The following is a 22,786-nucleotide window of genomic DNA, read 5'->3' on the forward strand; positions in this document are numbered from 1 at the left end:
CGATTAGCGGAGAGGCAAGAGGTTGGAGTGGAAATCAAGCTAACAGAATTACTCATTATGGTAGAAGAGAGTGTAGTAGGAGGATAAAACACATACGTATTTCTCTTCAAACTTCCTGGCAAGAGCTTCCACTTTGTGTCTTTCCTTTTCTTCATCATTGAAGGGATCACCAAGGTCTTTCTTCTGTGAAAATGAACAGAGCCAAACGTAAGAATCGACTCCATCACATTGTCTTACTGAGAAGTCCCACCACAAGCAGAGCCTCTGAAAAGAAGCTTAGCTAAACCATCTTCAATATGCTGAAGCGCTGTTTTCAGTGGATATACTACTGCAGCTCTTTGCACAATGACAGAACCATTTTAGAGGTTCTCAGAGTGCAAGGAATAACCAGCAACAGAGAATATACACAAGGATTGAAAATTTATCCAGACACTCACTGGCCAAGAAGTCAAATTACTAGCCAGAGAGAGGCCAAAAAGGCAAAGTAAGCCTTCCATCACCCTTCATTGAGGTTTCATGAGAAACCCAGGCCTCCATGGACAGTTACAAAGGAAAAGAGGGTGCTGGGATTCATTTCAGGACTCTGCTCATGGATTTCATCTTTTGTATTACTGCTAGCTAGCAGCTGACTAATCTGAATGCTCATTCCTCTTTTCTCCCTCGGGCAGCTAGAAGGAAGGAATTTGCTCTTGTTCTCTCCTGCAACTTGTTACATCCCCCAGAGTCCTGGCTGCCACACACACAGAAGCATATGTTCTCCCCACTCTGCCTCCCCATAGCTTCTGTCCTTCAGGTTGTCCTTGCATGTAAATAGTTTCAGTGCCTGCCACTGCTGCTCCTCAGAGTTTTCTCAAGCAGCTACATGAAACCATCAGTTGACTGCCCAGATGGTTCTGGACAACAGACATGAAACTGACTAGAACTTGTTAGTTTTCCCAAGCAACACCATAATGATGTTATCAGCAGTAGCACTAGAACCATCCATTGCAGATTGAGGAAATCAGTATTTCTGCAGATCACATTAACAACAATTCTAGCTCTTGTAGAGCACTTTTTGTCTTTTAAATCTCAAAGTACTTTACAAAGGAGGTCAGTTTTAATTTTGAAGCACTTTGCATTTAAATTACATTATTTAAAATCAAAGTTTAGTTTCTGCTCAAACTGACTGGTGAGCCCTCTTAAGGAAAAAGTTTCCTACTCACTACTGGCAAGCAAATTTCTCAGGTGCTGACTGACAGCAACTTGTGTACAAAGCAGGAATCAACAGAGAATGCTCAAATTGAAATATCTGTGTACAGGATGAGCCCGTCTCTCTGCAGATTCCCACTATACAAGCTGTATGGAGAAGACCTGCTTTCAATGTTCTTTTAAGGATATTCATGTTTCAAGCTATCCAGGTACCAAAAAAGCACTGCAGTCAGTCTGGATCAAGTCAAATCATCATTATATGACATTGTTGTACTTTCCAAACAGCGTTTTATCCATTTCAAGGGAAATTCTAATAACGCAAAAATATAAAGGGAATGCTGTCCAGCAGTAAGAAGTCCTGGTTTCTAATCCCAGTTCTATCACCAAGTTGGTGTGTGATCACTGACAAGTCATTTCACCTCTGTGCCTCAGTTTCCTTCCCCATCCCTAAAATAGGGATAAAACATACCAGCTCCCAAGAGCGTTGTAAGAATATTGTGAAGCAATCTGAAATCTTTAGTTGAAAAGTGTACGTTATTAGGTGCTCACCTTGTCTCCTGAGGAAATACCTTTCACTTTCCCTCGAGTATTCTTCAGAAGCTCTGGGTAGAAGAACTCCGGGCACCGTTTGTGATCTGGCTCAAACAGGGTGAGTGTGATGCGAACTGCTGCTGCAGCTGAGTCCTGGGGCTGCTCTGCTCCTGCAGCGTCCTCTTTACGAGGCTTCTTCAAGAAAGTGTTGCTTAGTGGACCTGGCAAAGAGGTGAACTGAACCCTGTGGGGTTCCGTCATGGCTATTAGCAAGTCTTAGCAGGTCTCATGGCATGGTTTCCATTAGTTCAGAGAAGTTCTGGTGAAACCTTGTGCATGTGCATACATGGGATTTCAATCACAAGGACAAACACAGAGATGTTTAAGGATACAGGAGCACATTGGAAGCAAAAAAGATTATTGAGTTGGAGGTTTCTTTAAGGAATGGCAAAAACTGGCTCTCTCACAGCTTGCTGCATTCATCAGAGAAAGGCTGATCCTCAGAGCAGAAATACCTCTGAAGTTTGCGGGCCCCTACATTTTAATGTCGGTCCATCTATAACGTTACCGCTTTAATGCTGCAAAACTCCATTTCTACAGGGTGGCGAGAAAGGAAAACAATAATCTGGTGCACAGTGCAACCTCCAGAAAACCAGTTTTAATATGCCTGAACACTCCTTTGTCACAAATGTCAGTCTGAACTGTGCCACGTTGCATCAGAGCGTTGCCCTTGATAGCAGATATCAAGATGCAAGGAGAGCCAAATACACCTGTTCCTCCTCTGCATTGGGCACAGACGCATGCTTGCTACTGTCAGATGCCTGGTCCATGCCCGAAGATCAGCACTCACAAGACTGCCTCCCAAAGAAACTTCTTCACATTTCTGACTGAAAAGGAAAATAAAGAGCCAGCTTAAACACAAATGGATTTTTTTTGGAGGGGATGACACCACCCCACAATCCAGCTCAGATAAGTGTGTAAACTCAGGAAGAAGCCTAAAAATAAATCATCTCAGTGACAACAGGTACCCGGCTCAGAAGCTGATCCCCAGAGAGCTTCCAGGCCACAAACCCACTGGGGGAAGATACCACCTGCTGCCTCACATGCTCCACCTCGCCCCTAGAGAATGGGGGAGCCTATGGCCCAGCTGCCCGATGCAGCCCCAGGGAATGGGGACACCCTCAGGCCGTGTATCTGATCCAAGCCCAAGGGAATGAGACCCCAGATTGCCCGGGGGGAGGGAGGGCCTTTCGGACTAGACGCCCCAGGAGAGCCCAGGGAAAGGTAACGAGGGCGGAAAGAAAGGAGAACAGTGGCTCTAGGGGAGGCACTGGGATCCCCTGTAGCTGGTGCGCCCGAGGCTGCCCCGCGCCGCCCCCGGGGGCCAGGAGAGGGACCTGGGCCGGCTACCCGCGCCGACCCCGGTGGGAAGCGAACAAGGCTTGACCCAGTCACACCGCTACCCAAGGGAGGTGCCTGTGCGCCAGGCTCTGTCCCGCTCAGGCTCGGACTTACCCGCGCTCCAAGCTCGACCGCCTCCGCTCACTCCCAGGCCGGATCCGTTCCCTACTCCCGTATCACGTGCCGGAGGCGCTACCCCGCGCCGAGGCGGCCGGGTAGGGTCACGTGATACTCCCGAGACCAATGGGCGGGGAGAGGGCAGACACGCGCGGAGGGAGCGGCGCGGTGACAGCGCGCCTGGATCACGTGACGCGGTCTGCCCTATCCCGGTGGCACCGCCCCCTCCGCTGAGGCTGGCCGCGGCGTGGGTGGTGCCCCTCCGGCCCGTCCCGGCAGCCCCTGCGCCGTGCTGCTGCTGGCTGAGTCGGTAAGATGGCGGCTGTGAGTCTACGGCTCGGAGACTTGGTGTGGTGAGTGTGGGGGCCGGGAGGCTGGGGCAGCGGGCGCGGGGGTTGGCAGGAGCTAGCCGCGCAGGCGGTGTGGGTTTGGGTGATACGGGAGTGGAGGGAGAGAGCGGGGGATGGGGGCTGGGTGGTACCGGAGCGGGGGCGTTACCGGGCTGCCTGTAACGTTAGCGGGCAGACGTAGGGTTGGGGGGAGGGTATAGGTGGTACCGGTGAGGGTAGGCACCCGGGTGGGGTAAGCCGGGCTCTCTCACCCTGAAGTGTTGACGAAGGGGTTGGGAGCGAGCCCCGCCTTCCCGATGTGAAGCGGCCCGGGCTGTTGTTCTGGACGGGTCAGGGCAGAAAGCAGGGTGAGAGCTGGGACACTTGCCCCAGGAGCGGGGCGAGCAGTTGAACAAGAGGTGTCAGTTTGGAGCGGTGACAGTGGCGAGATGGTGCAGAGCACTGGCCTGTTGCCTACACATCACTGGGGACAGAGAGTTGATGGGGGAGTTGTATGGGTTTGGGGGGATTCTTGGGGGGGCAGAATAGCATCAGAGCCTCGATTGGTCAGGAGGTATTGGGTTGAGGACAGGGTGGGGTACAGAGCAATGGGTCTCTATTTCAGGGTGCAATGTAGGGCAGGCTTTGCCCGTGGGGTGGGTAATGTGCTGTTACGTGGGAGTCTTTAGGAGTAAAAGGGATAGAGAATCATTGCCTTAGCATTTTTGGAGCCAGAAGACAGGGTGAGAAAACCATCTAAAGAACAGCAAAAGTAGAGGAATGAGGCAATGGGATGATTGCTTGGAGGATGTTGCTGGATATACAGGAGTCACCTGGGGGTTGTGAGAAGGGCAAGGAAGGGGGGGTAATCATTAAGATCTGGGTGCCACTTATAGGGAGTGATTTATGTGATAAGCAACACAATATAGGAATGGGATTTTTTTTTCCAGGTTGGGATATCCCTGTTGGAGCTCAAAGGAGCAACTTTCCCCTGTCACCTGTGCTTTATCCCCCAACACAATTGAGGAGTCATGGTCTCTATGCTTCCAGCTCGGGAGGACTGATGGGGCCTCCTTCAAAGCTTGTTAGCACTGCTCCTAAAGTGTACAGGCTTCACTGTGCTTCTAGATGGCATTGAATGACGGGTTAGGCATCACACTAGGGCCTGCAACAAATAGCTAATCCCCAACACGCAAGTGTATGCATTTATATTTATATCCCAGATAAAAAGAAGTGCGTGGTCCAGGCTGACAACTGCAGTTTCTCATCCGAAACATTGACAGTGGTGTGAAGTTGTCTAATTTATATAGCAAAGTAAGTAAAGGTTGATTCCTTTAGCTGAACTTGTTTCAAATGAGTGTTTTGGGAGTGCACTGCTGTTAGTGATGTTTCTGAATGCAGATCATCCAGCTTTTGAGTTTGATACATGGCCATGTAGTCAAGGCACAGCCGCTAGGCCCACCCAAAAAGAGCTATAGCCATAGGACTTGGAGGGAGATGGGAAAGCAGAATAACCTTGATAAAAGGAGAATTGATGGATGCAACAGTAAAAGAAAGTGGTGGTTAGTGTCCTTCTAAGCAGTGTTTTTGTCATCACCAGCTTGCCCTCTCTGCGGAAGCCTCACCTCATGGATGTTGACATGCTACTTGCTGAGAATTTTAGTTCAGGAACTGGCAGGCACTAAGGATTCTCTGCCAGTCTCATGCAAGACAGTGACTGATGCCAGATAAGGTTTTGTGAACATTTGAAGCCTGTGTGACAGGGGTAGGAAGACTATGCTTTCATGCTGACACCGACTCCCGCCCCCCTTCTGTGAGGAAATGCTTTGGCTTAGACTTTGTGATGAAACTTGCAAAGGCAGGAAATAAACTTTTCTGTGTTTCTAGTGGGCCTACAGTATGTTTCACAAATCTTAGGAGCATGATGAGCGGCTGAAAAAAGTGATAATGGAAGTAACCTTGCAACCTTTGATATAGACATTCTTATCTTAAATTATAAAATAGTACATTTTAGGAATCACAGCTACATGAATTGGAAACATATGACGCTTATTAGACTGTTCTGTCCTGAAAAGTCTTAAGTTATGAATCCAAACTCTGGATTTCGTATTGATGCAGGCAATTAAACTAGACGTTTGTAAGGGAGGAAAGAAATGTCATCCAGTTTTACCAAAGTACTAAGAGCTTTAATACTGATCTTCCAGGTGCTAGCTTTACCATCTCTATTCTTAATGACTTAGGCCCTGATCCTGTAATGTTCTCCATGTGAGTGGTCCCCTGTACCCATGCAGACTTCATTGCGGCTCAGCATGGCCACAGCCGTCTACTCACATGGCACTTGGGAGCATTGGTGAGTGCTCTTCCAAGCTGAACAGTTCTTTTTGTCCTGGTAGGCTTTGTGGTTATATTGTGTAAGCTCTGACTTTTGAAAATAAATTGCAGTGGAAGCAGATAGAAGTGGAGCAACTGTCTTTTCTGATGCTAGTGGCTGATCTTTTGTTTTTCCTTAGGGGGAAGCTGGGCCGGTATCCTCCTTGGCCAGGAAAGGTGAGTCTGCTTCTATCCTGAAGGGAGCAGTTCATGAAAATAATTCCAGTGAAGATTTAAGATTATTATCGTTTTCGTCTTTAATTTTTAGCTAAGAAGCTTTTTGGCCTTAATCGTGAACCAGACTATGCATCAGGGATTTTACTTGACTCAGAAGTTCAGTCTGTCAGTAACAGCTGTTAGTTCAGATGGAATGAAAAGCAGTACAAATCAAATTGTCAGAATCTGGAACTGATTGTATCAGGAGAGGAGAGTCCAGATTCCCAAACTAATACTTAAAGTTACAGTTTTGTCATCTTCTTTGGGAGAAGACACTTGGGTGATTGTGGATAAAAGTTCTAGATATGGAAAGAAGATTTTGTGTTTAAAGTCAGATTGTAGGCACTGTTTATATACTCCCAAAGAAGTGTTCTATTTTCTGCTTTTAGTGTAGATACATGTGCTGACCTAACAATATAGGCGAGGTCTTCAGGACAAAAAAAAAGTGTTTTCCTAACTTGTTAGCTTGAGTTAAAATCCAAAAGAAGACAAAGCAATTTGTAGATTTTAATGTGATCTGCTAACTCATGTGAAGACTTTGAGAGTCTATGGTTTAACTTGTTCTAGTAACTTGTGTTAAAATTACAACCACCTTGTCTTCATTCACATTTTAACTCTGAGAGAAACACCCTTTTCTGTATTGAAGACTAGGCCTTAGGTAATAGTTGCCTTATGGGAGCAAAGCTCTGTAAACCCAGCCTGGTTTTCCAAATTTTAAAAAGATAATTTACTCCTAAGGGATAGGGAGAACCTCATGTTGCTGATCTTTTGGAACAGTAAAACTTCACTAAAATTATACTGATGCGTGTGCCTGAGCTCATGCAACACAGGTATAACTTTGTAGCTTACAGTGAAGTTCATTTATCTTTACTCACATCTGTCCTCTCTCTCAGGTCCAAAAGCCCCACAACACCCAAGGCATGACTATTTAAAACAAAAAAACCCCATGAAAATCATGGAATTCACAACAGCTGTGACAAAAGTCCAATCTTATCTCCTGAACAGCAGGCTAAGCCTATAATGCAATAGGATGATTGATGCTAACTCTAGGCATAGTGCTGTGAGTAACAAAGAAATATATGGATTGTGTGCTTGGGAGGAAGACGTTTGCTACCAGTACAAGCCCACTCCCCACCACCATTTTACTTTAAAAATATTTTTTAGCAAAGAACCATGAAGTCAATTTCTTTTTCATAGACTGAAAACTTCAAAAAGCCACAGAATTCTATTGCTGCCTCTCTAACTAACACTGTCTCCTGTCTTTGCCCCTCAGATCGTTAATCCGCCTAAAGACCTGAAGAAGCCTCGTGGAAAGAAGTGCTTCTTTGTGAAGTTTTTTGGGACAGAAGATCAGTACGTACCCACTCTCTTCATCTGATGACAATGTTGGCCTTTAAATCACAGGGCTTTCCTGGAAGAGTTTTATGCTAGCATAATAAGGTGTAGCTCTGAGAAAGATTGCCTTATATTATCTATATATAACTATTATTCTATGATGTAGCTTCTCATGTGGGTGTTTGAGGGCTGCAAAGACCTTCTCAAGCATGTTTTGATTTTAGGTGCTGCTGTGACAGGGAGTTCTGGGTAGTTGATCTCTTGCATGGGCGTAGGTGTGCCTGTTAATGTTAGTGCAACTGTCAACATTTTTCAAGTATAGTTTGTGGTCTCTCTTGTTTCTCCTGCCATAAATATAAAGTGGTTTTATTTGCGTCACTCATAAAGAGAACACTTTATGATGTCTGATGGCATAAAATGTGCTTGTTTTGCATTTGGGAAGACTGTGCAACACGGGGTGGTAAAGTTACTGTAGGGCATTTTTCTATGAAGTAGCGTTTTGTGATAAAGGCACATGCCAAAATGAGAACAATCACTAGTCTGACAATTACATACCTGCTGTTATTACAAATAACTTAAGATTCCTGGAACTGAAATGTTAGCAAACATTACCACCACCACCACCCTGCTGTGTTGTTTATTTTTTATATTTGAAGTCATTTTTAGTCAGTTTCGCTATTTCCCTGTGTAGTCATTTAGCAAGGGGAAAAAAAACAAAAAAACAAAAAAAACCTCGTTATGAACACCAATAAGTAGAAAAACCCTTTACTTTTTTGAAGGACTTAAACAAAAGTGAGGACACGCGCATTAACAAGATGCTCTGACAGGAAATGGAAGTTTTATTTTTTAATTGTCACTTTTTCAAAGCATAATGTCAAAGCTTCACTGTCCCTTTAAGGACTGAGGTCATGTAACCAGCCAGGACTAGAAATGGAAGCTGCATACCAATAAAATGGAGGCTACTGGCTTTCAAATAATGTAAAAATGGTGTCTTTATGAGCTGATTAGTTATGATTTCTTGTGAGCTAAAGTTGTTAGTAGTCAAAGAATGGATATTTTCATTCCTGCACCTCGATCACTGTAATTCTTGGTTATAACTAAGGAAAATATTTTGTGGTAGGTTTGGACAGGGAGAGGGGGTTTTTGTCCAAACGACAGCTTTAGAAAAACTGGTCGTAAATCTGGAATGCTCTACTTGAGATTAGTGGACAGATAGCAAGTTAGGAGGCCAAAGCTACAAAATAAAAGTGGTTTATCACATGATTCTGGAGTTCAGGTTAGGAAAAATCCTATCATGTGGCAGACTGGAACAGCCAAAAACCCAGCTTGTGAAATGTAATCATTTCCTGGTGGATAATCACAGGATTTAAAAATCCTGGTTACCCTAACTGATGGGTGTGTGCAACTTGAAGTTGGAGCAGAAATTAATACTGTCCTTCCACCTCAATTTTCTTATAAACTCCACTAATCAAGAGAAGAAATGGATGCCTCCTATAGCTCTGTTATATCTCATACTGGACCTTGTGGAGAATGCATATGTTTAGATCTGTTTGCTTATGCCAAAAAATGAGAAAATTTTCTCATCTTACAACCAGATTTGAGATTAGATTCTTAAACCAGTTGCCTTAAACTTCAGCAAGCTGGGAAGGAGAAATTTCATGGTTGCAGAAATAAAGTAATTTATTCCATAGTTGGCTTTTATCTTATTTAATTGTTTAGATTAGTATACAAAAGTAAAAACAACAAGGAATCCTTGTGGCACCTTAGAGACTAGCACATTTATTTAGGCAAAAGCTTTCGTGGGCTAAAACCCGCTTCATCAGATGCATGGAGTGGAAAATACAGTGGGCAGGTATAAAAATACAGCACATGAAAAGATGGGAGTTGCCTTACCGACTGGGGGGGGTCAGTGCTAACGAGGCCAATTCAATTAGGAGGATATTCAACCCTTCTTGTCAACTGTTGGAAATGGGCCACATCCATCCTAATTGAATTGGCCTCGTTAGTACTGACCCCCCCAGTCGGTAAGGCAACTCCCATCTTTTCATGTGCTGTATTTTTATACCTGCCCACTGTATTTTCCACTCCATGCATCTGATGAAGCGGGTTTTAGCCCACGAAAGCTTTTGCCTAAATAAATGTGCTAGTCTCTAAGGTGCCACAAGGATTCCTTGTTGTTTTTGCTGATATAGACTAACACGGCTACCATTCTGAAACCTATACAAAAGTGAAAAGTGATGCATCTAGGTGGAGATAAGTGCCGTGGCTGAAGACAATAAACCTGAAAAATATTAGTAAGACAGCTGAAAACACCTCTCCTGCCCCACCTCCATCCCGATCAGTCTCCATCAAACTATGTGTGCTCGGTTACAAAGACCTAGTACTGGACTATTCTAGTGTAATTAACGCCCAGTTTTGCCTGCTTAAGTTTTTGAGATGGCATTAGCTATAGTATCATCCATATGCTAATGACACTTGGTTCTACAGCTTATATTGTCTTGGTTTGGCAGAGATGGGGATCTGGACAAAAGCCATTCTGGCTTATGTTCGGTGTGTATATATACACAATGGAGGAGATGCTGGCTGGCAGGGGAAAGCATTTTGAGGAACTGTTGAAGTCTCACTGCTCTCTCAGTTGAGGACATTTACCTATTCATTGGCAAAAGGGTCTACAATCTCAGGTTGTTGATGGACTCCTTTCTGCTCAAGATTCCCAGATGGCAAATGTGGCCAAAAATGCCATCTTTTCTTTGTATGCTAGCTGAAAGATTGCAGTATTGTCGTCTCCATGCCTTTGTCATCTTGAGGCTGCAGTGTGCCCTACCTAGGATTAAGCGTGAAGGCTGCTTAACTCAAAAATGAACACTGGTGCAAAATATGACAGCCAACTGTTTGAGCAGAGTGGATGGGTAGGAACATGTTATACCTGTGACTTGCATGCTGCAGTGCTTGTTGGTGAAACTTTCAGGTGAAATTCAAGGTTCTCCAAGATCCTAAATCGCTTAGGGCCCAATTTAGAAGAGACTTCCTCTTCGTTCCTTGCTCACCACAAAGCTTATGTTCATGTGCAATGATAAAGCTAACTTGTCCCAAGGGCAAGGCTACAGTGAGCAAGGATAGGGTGTTCAAGATTGCAGAACTGGCTTTGGCCAAAGATGTATAAACCCGAGCCTGGCCGCATTCAGACATCCAGCTTTTCACAGGCTTCCTGCTGACTGTTACTCCGTGCATTTAGCCTCTTGGTAAAGTTTCCATTGTCTCTGCCCTTAAAGTAATAGTGCTCCTAGAAGGTGTCTTGCTAGCATGTAGGAAATGTTAGAACATAAGCATGTCCATACTGGGTGAGACCAATGAGCCATCTAGCCCAGTATCCTGTCTTCTGATAGTGGCCAATGACAGGTCCTTCAGAGGGAATGAAAAGAACAGGTAATCATTGAGTGATCCAAATCTTAATGTTTTTGCATTTTAACTTAAGGCCCATGAAGTGCACCCACTACTTCTGGGGGCATTCTGCTCACAAGATTTTAAAATTCTGCATATTTTATTTGTCAAAATAACACTATAATCACACTGGTTTTGATTATTTTGGTAATTTATTTAAACTACAATACAGTGGATGGAGAACGGGAGTGAGGAGCATTGGAAGAAATCCCCAGACCCCCTTGCCTAATAGTAATGTAGCTAGGTTTGACCCTTTATTTCTAGTTATTAGTCAACAAATATGTGCAGCCATATGCTCCATGTTACATCATAGGCGACTGAAGAGCGAGTGAAGGCTGGGGAATCAAACTCACAATTTATATTGGCTACTTACCATCTTCAGAAAGATCAGTAGCAAACAGTTCATGGAGCACATTTTGATAGGAATTTTTTTCAGTTCAAAAACATAGACCAGTTCTAATCAATAAAGACAATAAGCATTTATAAGGCCTTTACACCACTCTGGCAATGTAGAGGAGCCTTAAAACTTTTACACCTGTTTTATACTCCTGGATGAATTCATAGAGAATGGGAACAATTCACTAAGCAGACAGGCTGCTACATTCTGCTCTGCCTGAGGCCACAGAGCCTGCCCCACACTTATCTCCTCAGAAACACCCTGAAGCCCTTGCTCCTCCACGAGGCGCACACTGCAATAGCAAGTGAGAGGGACAGAGTGTGTATCTGTGTGTGTGTCTCTCTCTCTCTCTCATGTACGACTGCACATCCTCCCCCCACAGCAGTGATTTACGTCTCTACAGGTTGCTCTGGGCACCTGAACCGACCTGCCTGTGCTGCCGGGGAGGGGCACGTGACTGCTCTTGCAGCTTCCCTTTGCTTCCCCGTCAGAAGTCATTTTTCCATGGGGAAACAAAGAAATCTGCAGGGGACATGAATTCTGCGCATGCACAGTGATGCAGTATTCCCCCAGAGTAACCCATACACCATAACCATGGGGAATTTATCAGTGTCTGCAGTAGTAATATAGTACTTGCACCTTGCTCTGAAGTATTCAGTAGTTATGATACACATATTGTTGGTTATATAGCTCACTCACTGGCTCCATGAAAGAGAGTGAGATGTTTCAGACTGCCTTAGCGTTCATTTTGGAAGTTGGGAGATTATTAGCTATTGCTCTAATTCTGAAGAGAAATAACACTCTGAAATGTCTTTCCTTTCTATTCCCCCAAATCCCAAGGGAAGTCCCATATACCCTTTTCGCAGCACTAGAAACCTTATAAGTAGGTTGGGGTCTCTAAGCTCTGCTGGAATATATTAAGCAGGTCTCTCTCAAAATATTGGTATAGATAAGCTCCCTCATCCACCCAATATATAACTGTGTTCCTAGGTATACGATCACAGCCCATCTTATTTCCCAAGCCTACCGACTTGTCATAAGAAGGCTTAGTGCACCCCCACAATAATAACACAAAATAAGGCAGGCAAGGAGAACCCTAACATGTCTTTCTCAGACAAATGACAGGACTGAATCCCATAAAAATCAAACTCTGTGAGAGAGACCCAAGGTGTGCTTCATACAATTCAAAATAGTTCTGCATGCAGTGGTCTATGCTCAACTAGAGGAACTTGGCCTATCTGCAATTAGTTTTGGCAAACAGACATTAGCTATGTGCTATGACAGTGTCACTACCTATAGACATGGAGCCATTTCAGTGAAATACTGGAAAATACACTGCAACCACCACTACCTGATAAATACTACCATGTTCTTTCACTTAACTCACAAGCCTTACAGCTTGAAAAAAAAATCTTAAGTATTACAGTGTATTATCAAAATGTTATTGTTAACATCCTGGAGCACCCCATAACATCTTTCTGAAGTACCAGTGTACAAACTAAATAACCTCATCAGGAATAGGGACATCTGGGCTCACTTCCTGACCTGAGCTCTCCAAAGAAAAATCAAAGATGAATCTTGCAATCCAAGATAAAAGTATAATATGAAGACTATTTGAAAGATACAAAAATTATGGCCTTAGCAAAACCGTGTTAGCAGTTTCACCAACCCCCATATCCTTCTGTGATGCCAAAGCTTAAATTCTGCCGCTGCTCTTTCCTGGACCCAAGGGTTCTTCATGGGATAGTAGAGCTTTCTGCTGCAGCCGGTTGGAATGTTCACCAATGATCTTGCATTCAGAAACAATAATTTGGAATTGGCCTGGTGGTGAATGTGGGGCTTTTGAAGGTCTGATCAGGTACTTGAAGCTAGGGTTATGTTTCCTATGGGTAGGGTATTTAGAGCTTGGGTTAGGATTTCTTTGGACAGGGTACTTGGAGCTAGCATTAGGATTCTTGTGAGTAGGTCTCCGTGATCTAAGGTTAGAGTTCATATGGGTAGGGTACTTGGTGCTAAGGTTAGGGTTCCTATGGGGATACTTTGGGCTAGCGTTAGGGTTCCTATGAGGGGGGAGGGAGGGACACCAGGGTTAGGGTCCTGTGGGTAAGGTACTTGGAACTAGTATTAGGGTTCTTGTGAGCTAGAGTACGTGGACTTAAGGATATTCCTATGAATCATGTATTTGGAGCTAGGGTTAGGGTTCCCAGGGGTAGGGTTGGGGTTCCTATAGGTACAGTACTTGCAGTTAGGGTGAGGTTCCTATAGTTAGGGATCCCCATCCTAAGGCTAGGGTTCCTGTGGGTAGAGTACTTGGTGCTAGGGTTCCTGGGGGTGGGGTGTACTTGGCACTAGGGTTAGGGTTCCTATAGGTAGGGCTCTTTGCCTTGAATTAGTGTTCCTACAGGTAGGGTACTTGGAGCTAGGGTTATGGTTTCTATGGGTAGGGTACTTGGAGCTAGGAATAGGGTTCTTCTAGGTCTCTCTGCTCTAAGATTAGGGTCTTTTGGATAAGCTATTTGGAACTGGGGTTAGGGTTCCTATGTTTCTGTGACTTGGAAATAGGATTATGGTTCCTTTGGGTAGGTGATGTGGATTTAGGGTTACAGTTCATGATTAGGGCACTTTGAGCTAGGGTTAGGGTTCCTATTAGCAGGGTGCAAGGAGCTGGGATATGGTTCCGATGGGTAGGGTCTGTGGAGCTAGGTTTAGGGTTCCTATCGATAGGATCCATGGAGCTAGGCTTAGGGTTCCTATATGTTGGGCTCCCCACCCTAGTGTTAGTGTTATAATGCCTAGGGTTTCCATAGATTAATAGACTCTAGGACTGGAAGGGACCTCAAGAAGTCATCGAGTCCAGTCCTCAGCCCTCATGGCAGGACCAAATACTGTCTAGACCATCCCTGGTAGACATTTATCTAACCTACTCTTAAATATCTCCAGAGATGGAGATTCCACAACCTCCCTAGGCAATTTATTCCAGTGTTTAACCACCCTGACAGGAACTTTTTCCTAATGTCCAACCTAAACCTCCCTTGCTGCACTTTAAGCCCATTACTTCTTGTTCTATCCTTAGAGGCTGAGATGAACAAGTTTTCTCCCACCTCCTTATGATACCCTTTTAGATACCTGACGACTGCTATCATGTCCCGTCTCAGTCTTCTCCTTTCCAAACTAAACAAACCCAATTCTTTCAGCCTTCCTTCATAGGTCATGTTCTCTAGACCTTTAATCATTCTTGTAGAGTTCCTATGGGTAGAGTGTTTGGACCTAGGATTAGGGTTCCTGTGGGTAGGTTGCTTGAACCTAGCGTTCAATAAGGTTAGCACTTATTTTATGTTATGCCTCAGAAAACTCTCTTCTGGATACTTGACCTTCCTTAGCTATGAGATCACAGCCTAATATGTCATATTTGAGAGCACTTATGCTAGGTCATTGTTTTTTGAAGCATGCATGGGTAGCTATGAATGGCTTTGTTCTGTGATGTAGCTTTATTTTTATAGTACCCTACAGTATTGGGTGCTTTACAGACATTTAAGAGGACAGGTCCCTGTCCTGGAGAGATTAGATAAATCTATGGCATGTAGAAAAGGGATAAACTAGGGAGAGGAATGCAGATTTTTTTTTTCTTATTGTGTGTCTGACTTTTCTAAGCCCTTGCCTGCTTGCCCTTATTCCTTAGTCCTTTATATAGATCTTTAATCCTTGTCTCCAACAGTCCCAAGAGTCTGTGTCTGTCTCCCCTAGAACCCCGCCTGATGTATAGATCTTGCTTCTCCACTACCAAAAGAATAGTGAGCAAAGAGCTGGTGTACATATGAAGGAGGTGGGAGTGGGCAGGTACATGCATCAGAGGCAGTTGGGAGGAGAAAATGCAATAGATTCCCCCTCCAATAAGTTTTTGAGGAACAGACTAGTGGAAATAAAGTGATTTCATTGAGGGTCCCAAATCTGGAAGGAAGTTGTGGGAAATGCTTCTTAAATGACTTCATTGACTTGTTTCCCAACATTCTTATCACGCGTACATGTGTGAGAGAGCGAGCTAACTAGCTTTTCATAGACCAACACTGCCCAGCTTCCTAGTGATTCACTGTCATTTGAGGTCCCTAGGGTGAAGGGTTTCATGCTGCCAAGAGAGATTCCCTGGACAATTTCTAGACTGTTGTCTGAGAATCACTGACTTCACTCATTATATTGTGCTAACTCAAAAGTGGGTATGAAGGGGGATGTAGGATGAGGGAAAGGATTCTGTAGGGTGCACAGAATGGAAAGCATTGTGATCTTCCACCTTCAGGGCTACAGTGGAAACTCTAGAGCAAGAACCTGCTTGCAGTAAGTGGAAAGTGTGTAAGTATGCTTCCTGCACAGTGAAACCTGTACTAACTGCAATCTCTAAGCAATAGTTACCTGCTCTAACAGCCATGAAGTTTCTGATCTCTCCTATATTAAGTTCTTTGTGAAAAGCATCTACCTGTGAAATGTTTGCAGTCCCACACTGAATGATCCAGGGGCTCATTGTATACAATGGCCCATGCTAGTGGAAAGGAAGCTGCTTCACCCAGGCCTTAAAATGGTAAACTGGTCATTGCATCATGAAAAAAGAGCAAATAGGAACAGGCAAAGGGGCAAGACCCAAATGTGAAGTGGAAAGAAAAATTCATCCATGAGCATGAGGCTGGGAACTCTATTTTCGTGTGTACTAAACAGATTCAGGAGACACAGGCTATTTGCTATAACTGGTCAGAAAACCTTGATGCGGAGGCCAGAGACTTTAAAATGAAAAGCAAAGAATGATGAGATCAGTGAGATACTCTGGGCTTTAAAACTGCACAGATGAACATTCTAAAAAGCACTGGGGAATTATGATTTTAAGGCAGGTGGATGGAGAAAAGCTGCCTCACGCCACGGGTTGTTTTTGAAGCTGAAGTAAAATGGGAACAGATCTCGGGCAGTCTGGTTCCATCATGCTGATAATATATGGAACTGGGATAAGATTGCTTGTCTGAGCAATGGAAAAACAAACTAGAAAAGTGAGCCAAAGAGCTCCTAGATAGTCTGCTGTGGTAGCGCAACTGGAAGGTGAGAGAGAAAAGCACTGAAACTTTTTAAGCATTATGAAACACTTCAATACTGAATGTACCAGTTATGTGGAGAAGGGCCAATTGAAAATAGAGGAATCATGCCATAATGGGTGAATTTCTAATTTCTATTTATTGAAAAATGAGCTACTGAGGCATCATGTCTTAAAATTTGTGTTCAGTTTATAGCTATGTAGATCTGATTCTTGAAAATATGAAATTGAAAAGGCTTCCTGTGTGAACAGCAGCACCTATCTGCAGGAGATGACCATTGCTGGGGATAATCAAAATGTTTAAATCTTCTACCACTGACATTTAACATCTTTTGTTTTTCAATGGTGCCCATTTTTAAAATTCATTTCCCTGCCTAATGCTGTACACTGAGCTGCTCCCTGATGAAAAATGCTGATGGCTGTTCCTATTCAAAAAAGTTTCCAATAAATAGTGCACAGAACTCTACTCTCCCAGTGGAAAGAGCACTGCAGCCACTTAACTGATCAGCAGCAGATCAGCTGAAGTGCCCTTTTCAGATTTTGTGATTAGATGAAGGTGGTCTTAACGCTTTATGAGGCAGTTGGAGAATAGGTGGAAAGGCACTGTGGAGCTACAGTCTGGAACGAACATTTTGAACTGGTAGAAGCGGTGGACAATGTGAAAGAAGTCAATCATTCTTTATGAGAGCCTACCCATTTCAGAAGTGTCAGGGAAAACCAGTACAGCAGCAGTTATAGGGAGAACATTTAGGAGTTTCTTCACAAAGCAGAAGAGAGCTCTGCTCTGATGTTACTACATTGTAAAACACAGTGGTGCGAGCCTCTCTTAAACACACTGCCAGCAATTAAGGATAAATTGCTTTTTTCATCAAAAGTGAAAAATGTCAGTTTATTACAAGGCATTTGATCCTTTGCGTGTCAAAAGTGTGATGTGCAGTGAGCTATGGTGTGTATTCTCCTTCTGTTTGTGGTGGTCACCCATGTGTTACAAAATCTAATTTTGAAAAATATTGTCTATTCTTCCAGCCCTCATGGGGATTTATACATACATACACAGTACTAAACAAGAGTAATCTTGTCTCTGACCAAAAGATTGTTTTGTCAGAATTGTTAAGTGGCCTCCTGGTGCAACAGTCCTAGGAATAATATCCCACATTGGGTGTGTGGGTTTTTCCCCACACCAGTACAAGAGCAATCAGTAGTGCACTTACAAATGTATGTGCTCACATGTGGGTGCATTGGCAGAGCACATGAATGGTGCCCAGAGGCGAGTTTCATTTACACAATTGGGTATGCTACTTGTTGGGAAGGCTGATGAAAGACTTCAGTGAATGTAGGAGTTGGAGCCATCAGGGAAGAGGGAACAGAAGTGAGTTTGCTGGTATGGTCAGTCCAATGTGGCCATACTATTGTATATGTCAGTTTTATCTCTACATGGTGGGGTTGGCTGAGGAAGTTGATGTGTATTTTGATTGGAAAATGTATCAGTGGTTAAATTTTTCTGACATTTATTATCAGTGCTTGGATCAAAGTGGAACAGCTGAAGCCTTATCACGCCCACAAAGAGGAAATGATCAAGATTAACAAGGGTAAGCGCTTCCAGCAGGCTGTGGATGCTGTGGAGGAGTTCCTTAAGAAAGCCAAAGGCAAGGACCAGGTGAGTGGCTTTAGCTTTACTTTGTGTGCCAAAGTTGGGCTTGACGTGATCAGTAACCAAGCTTCTGTTTTATCTTTATTAAAGCTGGTGGCCTCTAGCTTTAAATTTTCCATAGAAGAGTGGTCATGATGGCCATGATGCTAGTTGGTACTCACATAGTACTTTCTATCTTCTAAGCACTTAATCAAACATGAATTTCCCCAACTCCATTGTGAAGTAGGTAAGCATTATCCTCTCTTTTACTAATGGGGAAACTGAGGAAGAGAGGCTAATTGACCACACAGTAAATCAGTGCTAAATCTGGGGTTAACTCACTTTCTCCTAAACCTTTGTTTTAGAGTACATGATTCCCCCAGTGATGCTTCACATGGCGTGTTCTATGAACCAGTTTTTGAAACTGATACATTTGACATAAATGCTAACTTCAATAACTTCAAACTCAACAGCTTCAAAGAGCTAATTTTTGTTGGACCCGGTGCTGTAATGTGACTTTGAACCATCAGTTTCCTGATAATCAGCATTGGATTCTCGGTATCCCTGGGTTTTTTATGAAAATCACTCAAGTTTCTCTCTCTCCCTTCCTTGCAATCTTCTGTTCTATAATCTATCAGGCGTCTTCCCATAACTCCAGCGAAGAGAAGAACCGGCGTAATTCCAGTGAGGAGAGAGGCAAGCAGTCTGCTGGTGAAGAGAAACGCAAAGCTGGTTTGTCTGAAGGGAAGTTGAAGAAGAGCACAGGGGAAGGGAAGAAGCGAGCGTCTTCTGTTTCATCAGAGCGAGGCTCAAAATCGCCCCTGAAAAGAACACTAGATCAGAGCCCCCGGAAGCGGGGACGGCCCCCCAAAGATGAGAAGGTTTGTGTTCTGCATGTCCTGCCATGACCTGTGGACTTCACTGATGGACTCTAGGGATGGTTGGCACTTTGGTTTACAGGCCAAAAGGAAGAGTTCAGTTTTGTACCATTTGTAAAGCTGTTTGTGTCGATTCTTCTGAATCTATTAGCTGACCAGGTTATTGTTAGAACATAAGACCATAAGAACGGCCATACTGGGTCAGACCAAAGGTCCATCAAGCCCAGTATCCTGTCCTCTGACAGTGGCCAATGGCAGGTGCCTCAAAGGGAATGAACAGACAGCTTATCATCAAGTGATCCATGGCCTGTCACCCAATCCCAGCTTCTGGGAGACAGAGGCTAGGGACATCATTCCTGCCCATCCTGGCTAATAGCCATTGATGGACCTAGCTTCCATGAATCTATCTAGCTCTCTTTTGAACCCCGTTATAGTACTGGCCTTCACAACACCCTCTGGCAAGGAGTTCCAGAAGTTGACAGTGCATTGCGTGAAAAAATACTTTCTTGTGTTTGTTTTAAACTCGTTACCTATTAATTTCATTTTGGTTGCCCCTTGTTCTTGTATTATGAGAAGGAGTAAATAACACTTCCTTATTTACTTTCTCTATACCACTCATGGTTTTATAGACCTCGATCATATCCCACCTTAGTCGCCTCTTTTCCAAGCTGAAAAGTCCCAGTTTTATTAATCTCTCCTCATATGGAAGCCATTCTATACCCCTAATCATTTTTGTTGCCCTTTTCTGAACCTTTTCCAATTCCAATATATCTTTTTTGAGATGGGGTGACCACATCAGCACGCAGTATTCAAGGTGTGGGTGTACCATGGATTTATGTAGAGGCAATATGATATTTTCTGTCTTATTATCTATCCCTTTTTTGATGATTCCCAACATTCTGTTCGCTTTTTTGACTGCCGCTGCACATTGAGTGGATGATTTCAGAGAACTATCCACAATGACTCCAAGATCTCTTTCTTCAGTGGTAACAGCTAATTTAGTCCCCATCATTGTATATGTATAGTTAGGATTATGTTTTCCAATGTGCATTACTTTGCATTTATCAACATTAAATTTCATCTGCCATTTTGTTGCTCAGTCACCCAGTTTTGTGAGATCCTTTTGTAGCTCTTCGCAGTCTGCCTGGGACTTAACTATCTTGAGTAGTTTTGTATCATCTGCAAATTTTGCCACCTCACTGTTTACCCCTTTTTCCAGATTGTTTATGAATATGTTAAATAGGATTAGTTCCAGTACAGATCCCTGGGGGACACCACTATTTACCTCTCTCCATTCTGAAAACTGACCATTTAATCCTACCCTTTGTTTCCTATCTTTTAACCAGTTACCGATCCATGAGAGAACCTTCCCTCTTATCCCATGACTGCTTATTTTGCTTAAGAGCCTTTGGTGAGGGACCTTATCAAAGGCTTTCTGAAAATCTAAATACACCGTATCCGCTGGATCTCCTTTGTCCGCATGTTTGTTGACCCCCTCAAAGAATTCTAGTAGATTGGTGAGGCATGATTTCCCTTTACAAAAACCATGTTGGCTATTTCCCAACAAATTATGTTCATATATGTGTCTGGCAATTTTGTTCTGTACGATAGTTTCAACCAATTTGCCCGGTACTGAAGTGAGCTTACTGGCCTGTAGTTGCCAGGGTCACCTCTGGAGCCCTTTTTAAAAATTGGCATCACGTTAGCTATCTTCCAGTCATTTGGAGCTGATTTAAATGATAGGTTACAGATGACAGTTAGTAGTCCTGCAGTTTCACATTTGAGTTCCTTCAGAAGTCTTGGGTGAATACCATCAGGTCCCTGAGACTTATTACTGTTTAGTTTATCAATTTGTTCCAAAACCTCCTCTAATGACACCTCAATTTGGGACAGTTCCTCAGATCTGTCACCCAAAAAGAACGGCTCAGGTTTCGGAATCTCCCTCATATCCTCAACAGTGAAGACAGATGCAAAGAATTAATTTAGTTTCTCCGCAATGGCCTGATTATCTTTGAGTGCTCCTTTAGCATCTCGCTTGTCCAGTGGCCCCACTGGTTGTTTAGCAGGCTTTCTGCTTCTGATGTATTTAAAAAAATTTGCTATTACTTTTGGAGTCTTTGCTAGCTGTTCTTCTAATTCTTTTTTGGTCTTTCTAATTATATTTTTACACTTCATTTGCCAGATTTTATGCTCTTTTCTATTTTCCGCATTAGGATTTATCTTCCACTTTTTAAAGGATGCCTTTTTGCCTTTCACTGCTTATTTTACTTTGTTGTTTAACCACGGTGGCTTTTTTTTAGTTCTCTTACAATGTTTTTTAAATTGGGGTATACATTTAAGTTGAGCCTCTATTATAGTGTCTTTAAAAAGTTTCCACGCAGCTTGCAGGGATTTTACTTTTGGCACTGTACCTTTTAATTTCTGTTTCACTAACCTCCTCGTTTTTGTGTAGTTCCCCTTTCTGAAATTAAATGCTAGTGTTGGGCCGCTGTGGAGTTTTCCCCACCACAGGGATGAATATCTTCTGTGGATTCCTAGCAGGATTAGATAGTCTTCCTTGAGTGTTTCCATTCATTTTTGTCTGAGAAGGCTGTCTTGTGCAGTTGCACATGGTTCCATCTTGCCACCCCACTTGATCAGTGTATGCATGAGGGCCGATTTGAAGATTAGCGAGGAGATGTGAGCGTTAGTGCCTTGAGATGATATCCTCATGTACATCTCCCATCTCATCTGATTTGTGTGGTTGAATGACTGATACTCTTCCCTCCCTTACTCACAGTGCTAACAGAGATTGGGGGCTTGGGTCAGGATATCTGATTGAGAGTCATTGAAGAAATAGGTAGGAGTACGGGGAAGCTATCAGAAGCATTTGTGAGGCTTATTTTAGCTTCTGTGATTGTGGATGTATTCCCTCTGTTACTGAGATACAGTGCAACCCCAGGTTTTGTATTCTCAGTTGTTTCTGGATGTCTCTGCAGCAGCAACCAAATGTATTTTTGTATCTGTCCTCAGCTAGAAGATTGCAATTTTTTATTTTGATTGTGGACCCCACTGCAGTGATCCATGTCTTTGTCACCTCCAAAATGGATTACTATAATGCACATGCTCTACAAGGGACTTGCTGCTGAAAACCGTGCACAGCATGGCAGCCTGCTTGCTCATTGGTTCTTCAAAGGGATTACTTTGTACCTGTAGTTCATGTTCTTTGCTGGCTTCCAATGCACTTTGGAGTACAATTCAAGATGTCAGTCTTGATCTCTAAAGCTCTAATTGGATTTGGCCCTGGTTGTCAGAGCAGCAGCCTTTCTTCTTGATAGCTGGAACTTAACTGCGGAGTTACCACCAGGTAGTAGATGTGAGGGTACTGCTGGCAAAGCAGGTTTAATGATGGGCTATTGACTCTCTCTTTGTCAGACTGAAGAGGGTGGTCAGGAAGAGAATTCCAGAGTCTGTTAAGGCCTATCTGTTTCTCCGTTCTTCTGAGAAGAGGAAAAGGTGGGTGGGTATTGGTGGGTTCTGGGCAGTATTGATGCTCTGGGGGCTTAACTGGTTAATGCAGAATAACTTTTTATTGACTAACTTATTGTACATGTTCCTTGTGCTTCTGGATAGACTTATCTTAAAAGTTCAGGTATACATACATGGATTAAAATGGACCTTCAGAATCTTCTGGGGATGAAAGATGCTTTCTTGGATCAGAGCATGATTCCAATCTTGGAGGGGGCATATTGCTGAAGGTTCTATATGTGAGATCAGTTGCCAGTCATGAGTTTGATCCTCATTGGCCTGAAGACTTGTCAGTCATCTTGGCATGTGGCATTTGTCACATGCGGAGAATGCAGCTGCAGGAGTCATGCCAGCTGCCACAAATGAGTTGGAGGGATT

The 22,786-nt window shown here is 43.5% G+C and overlaps 2 protein-coding genes across 13 annotated transcripts in view; one reads left to right on the plus strand and one right to left on the minus strand.

Annotated features, from left to right (window-relative positions):
* UBN1 (ubinuclein 1) overlaps positions 1–3,338 on the minus strand; it is a 36,336-nt gene extending 32,998 nt beyond the window's left edge. For 4 of the 5 annotated variants that reach the window (XM_034782758.1, XM_034782756.1, XM_034782757.1 and 1 more), the window contains exons 1-3: positions 3,235–3,338; positions 1,738–2,606; positions 97–183 (exon numbers count right to left, since the gene is read on the minus strand). In XM_034782758.1, coding sequence (XP_034638649.1) covers positions 97–183; positions 1,738–1,980 — 330 coding nt within the window. In that variant the 5' untranslated portion in view covers positions 1,981–2,606; positions 3,235–3,338. The remainder of the gene's footprint in view (positions 1–96; positions 184–1,737; positions 2,607–3,234) is intronic. The other variant, XM_034782755.1, reaches the window with a different exon arrangement.
* A 128-nt stretch (positions 3,339–3,466) lies between these two features.
* GLYR1 (glyoxylate reductase 1 homolog) overlaps positions 3,467–22,786 on the plus strand; it is a 34,174-nt gene continuing 14,854 nt past the window's right edge. For 5 of the 8 annotated variants that reach the window (XM_034784586.1, XM_034784587.1, XM_034784588.1 and 2 more), the window contains exons 1-5: positions 3,467–3,590; positions 6,077–6,113; positions 7,426–7,505; positions 17,912–18,050; positions 18,662–18,904. In XM_034784586.1, the coding sequence (XP_034640477.1) occupies positions 3,553–3,590; positions 6,077–6,113; positions 7,426–7,505; positions 17,912–18,050; positions 18,662–18,904 (537 nt within the window). In that variant the 5' untranslated portion in view covers positions 3,467–3,552. Of the gene's footprint in view, positions 3,591–4,789; positions 4,881–6,076; positions 6,114–7,425; positions 7,506–17,911; positions 18,051–18,661; positions 18,905–22,786 lie in introns of all 8 variants that reach the window. The other 3 variants (XM_034784592.1, XM_034784593.1, XM_034784591.1) reach the window with 2 other exon arrangements.

The sequence above is a fragment of the Trachemys scripta genome, chromosome 10 (assembly GCF_013100865.1).
Source record: "Trachemys scripta elegans isolate TJP31775 chromosome 10, CAS_Tse_1.0, whole genome shotgun sequence".
NCBI lineage: Eukaryota > Metazoa > Chordata > Testudines > Emydidae > Trachemys > Trachemys scripta.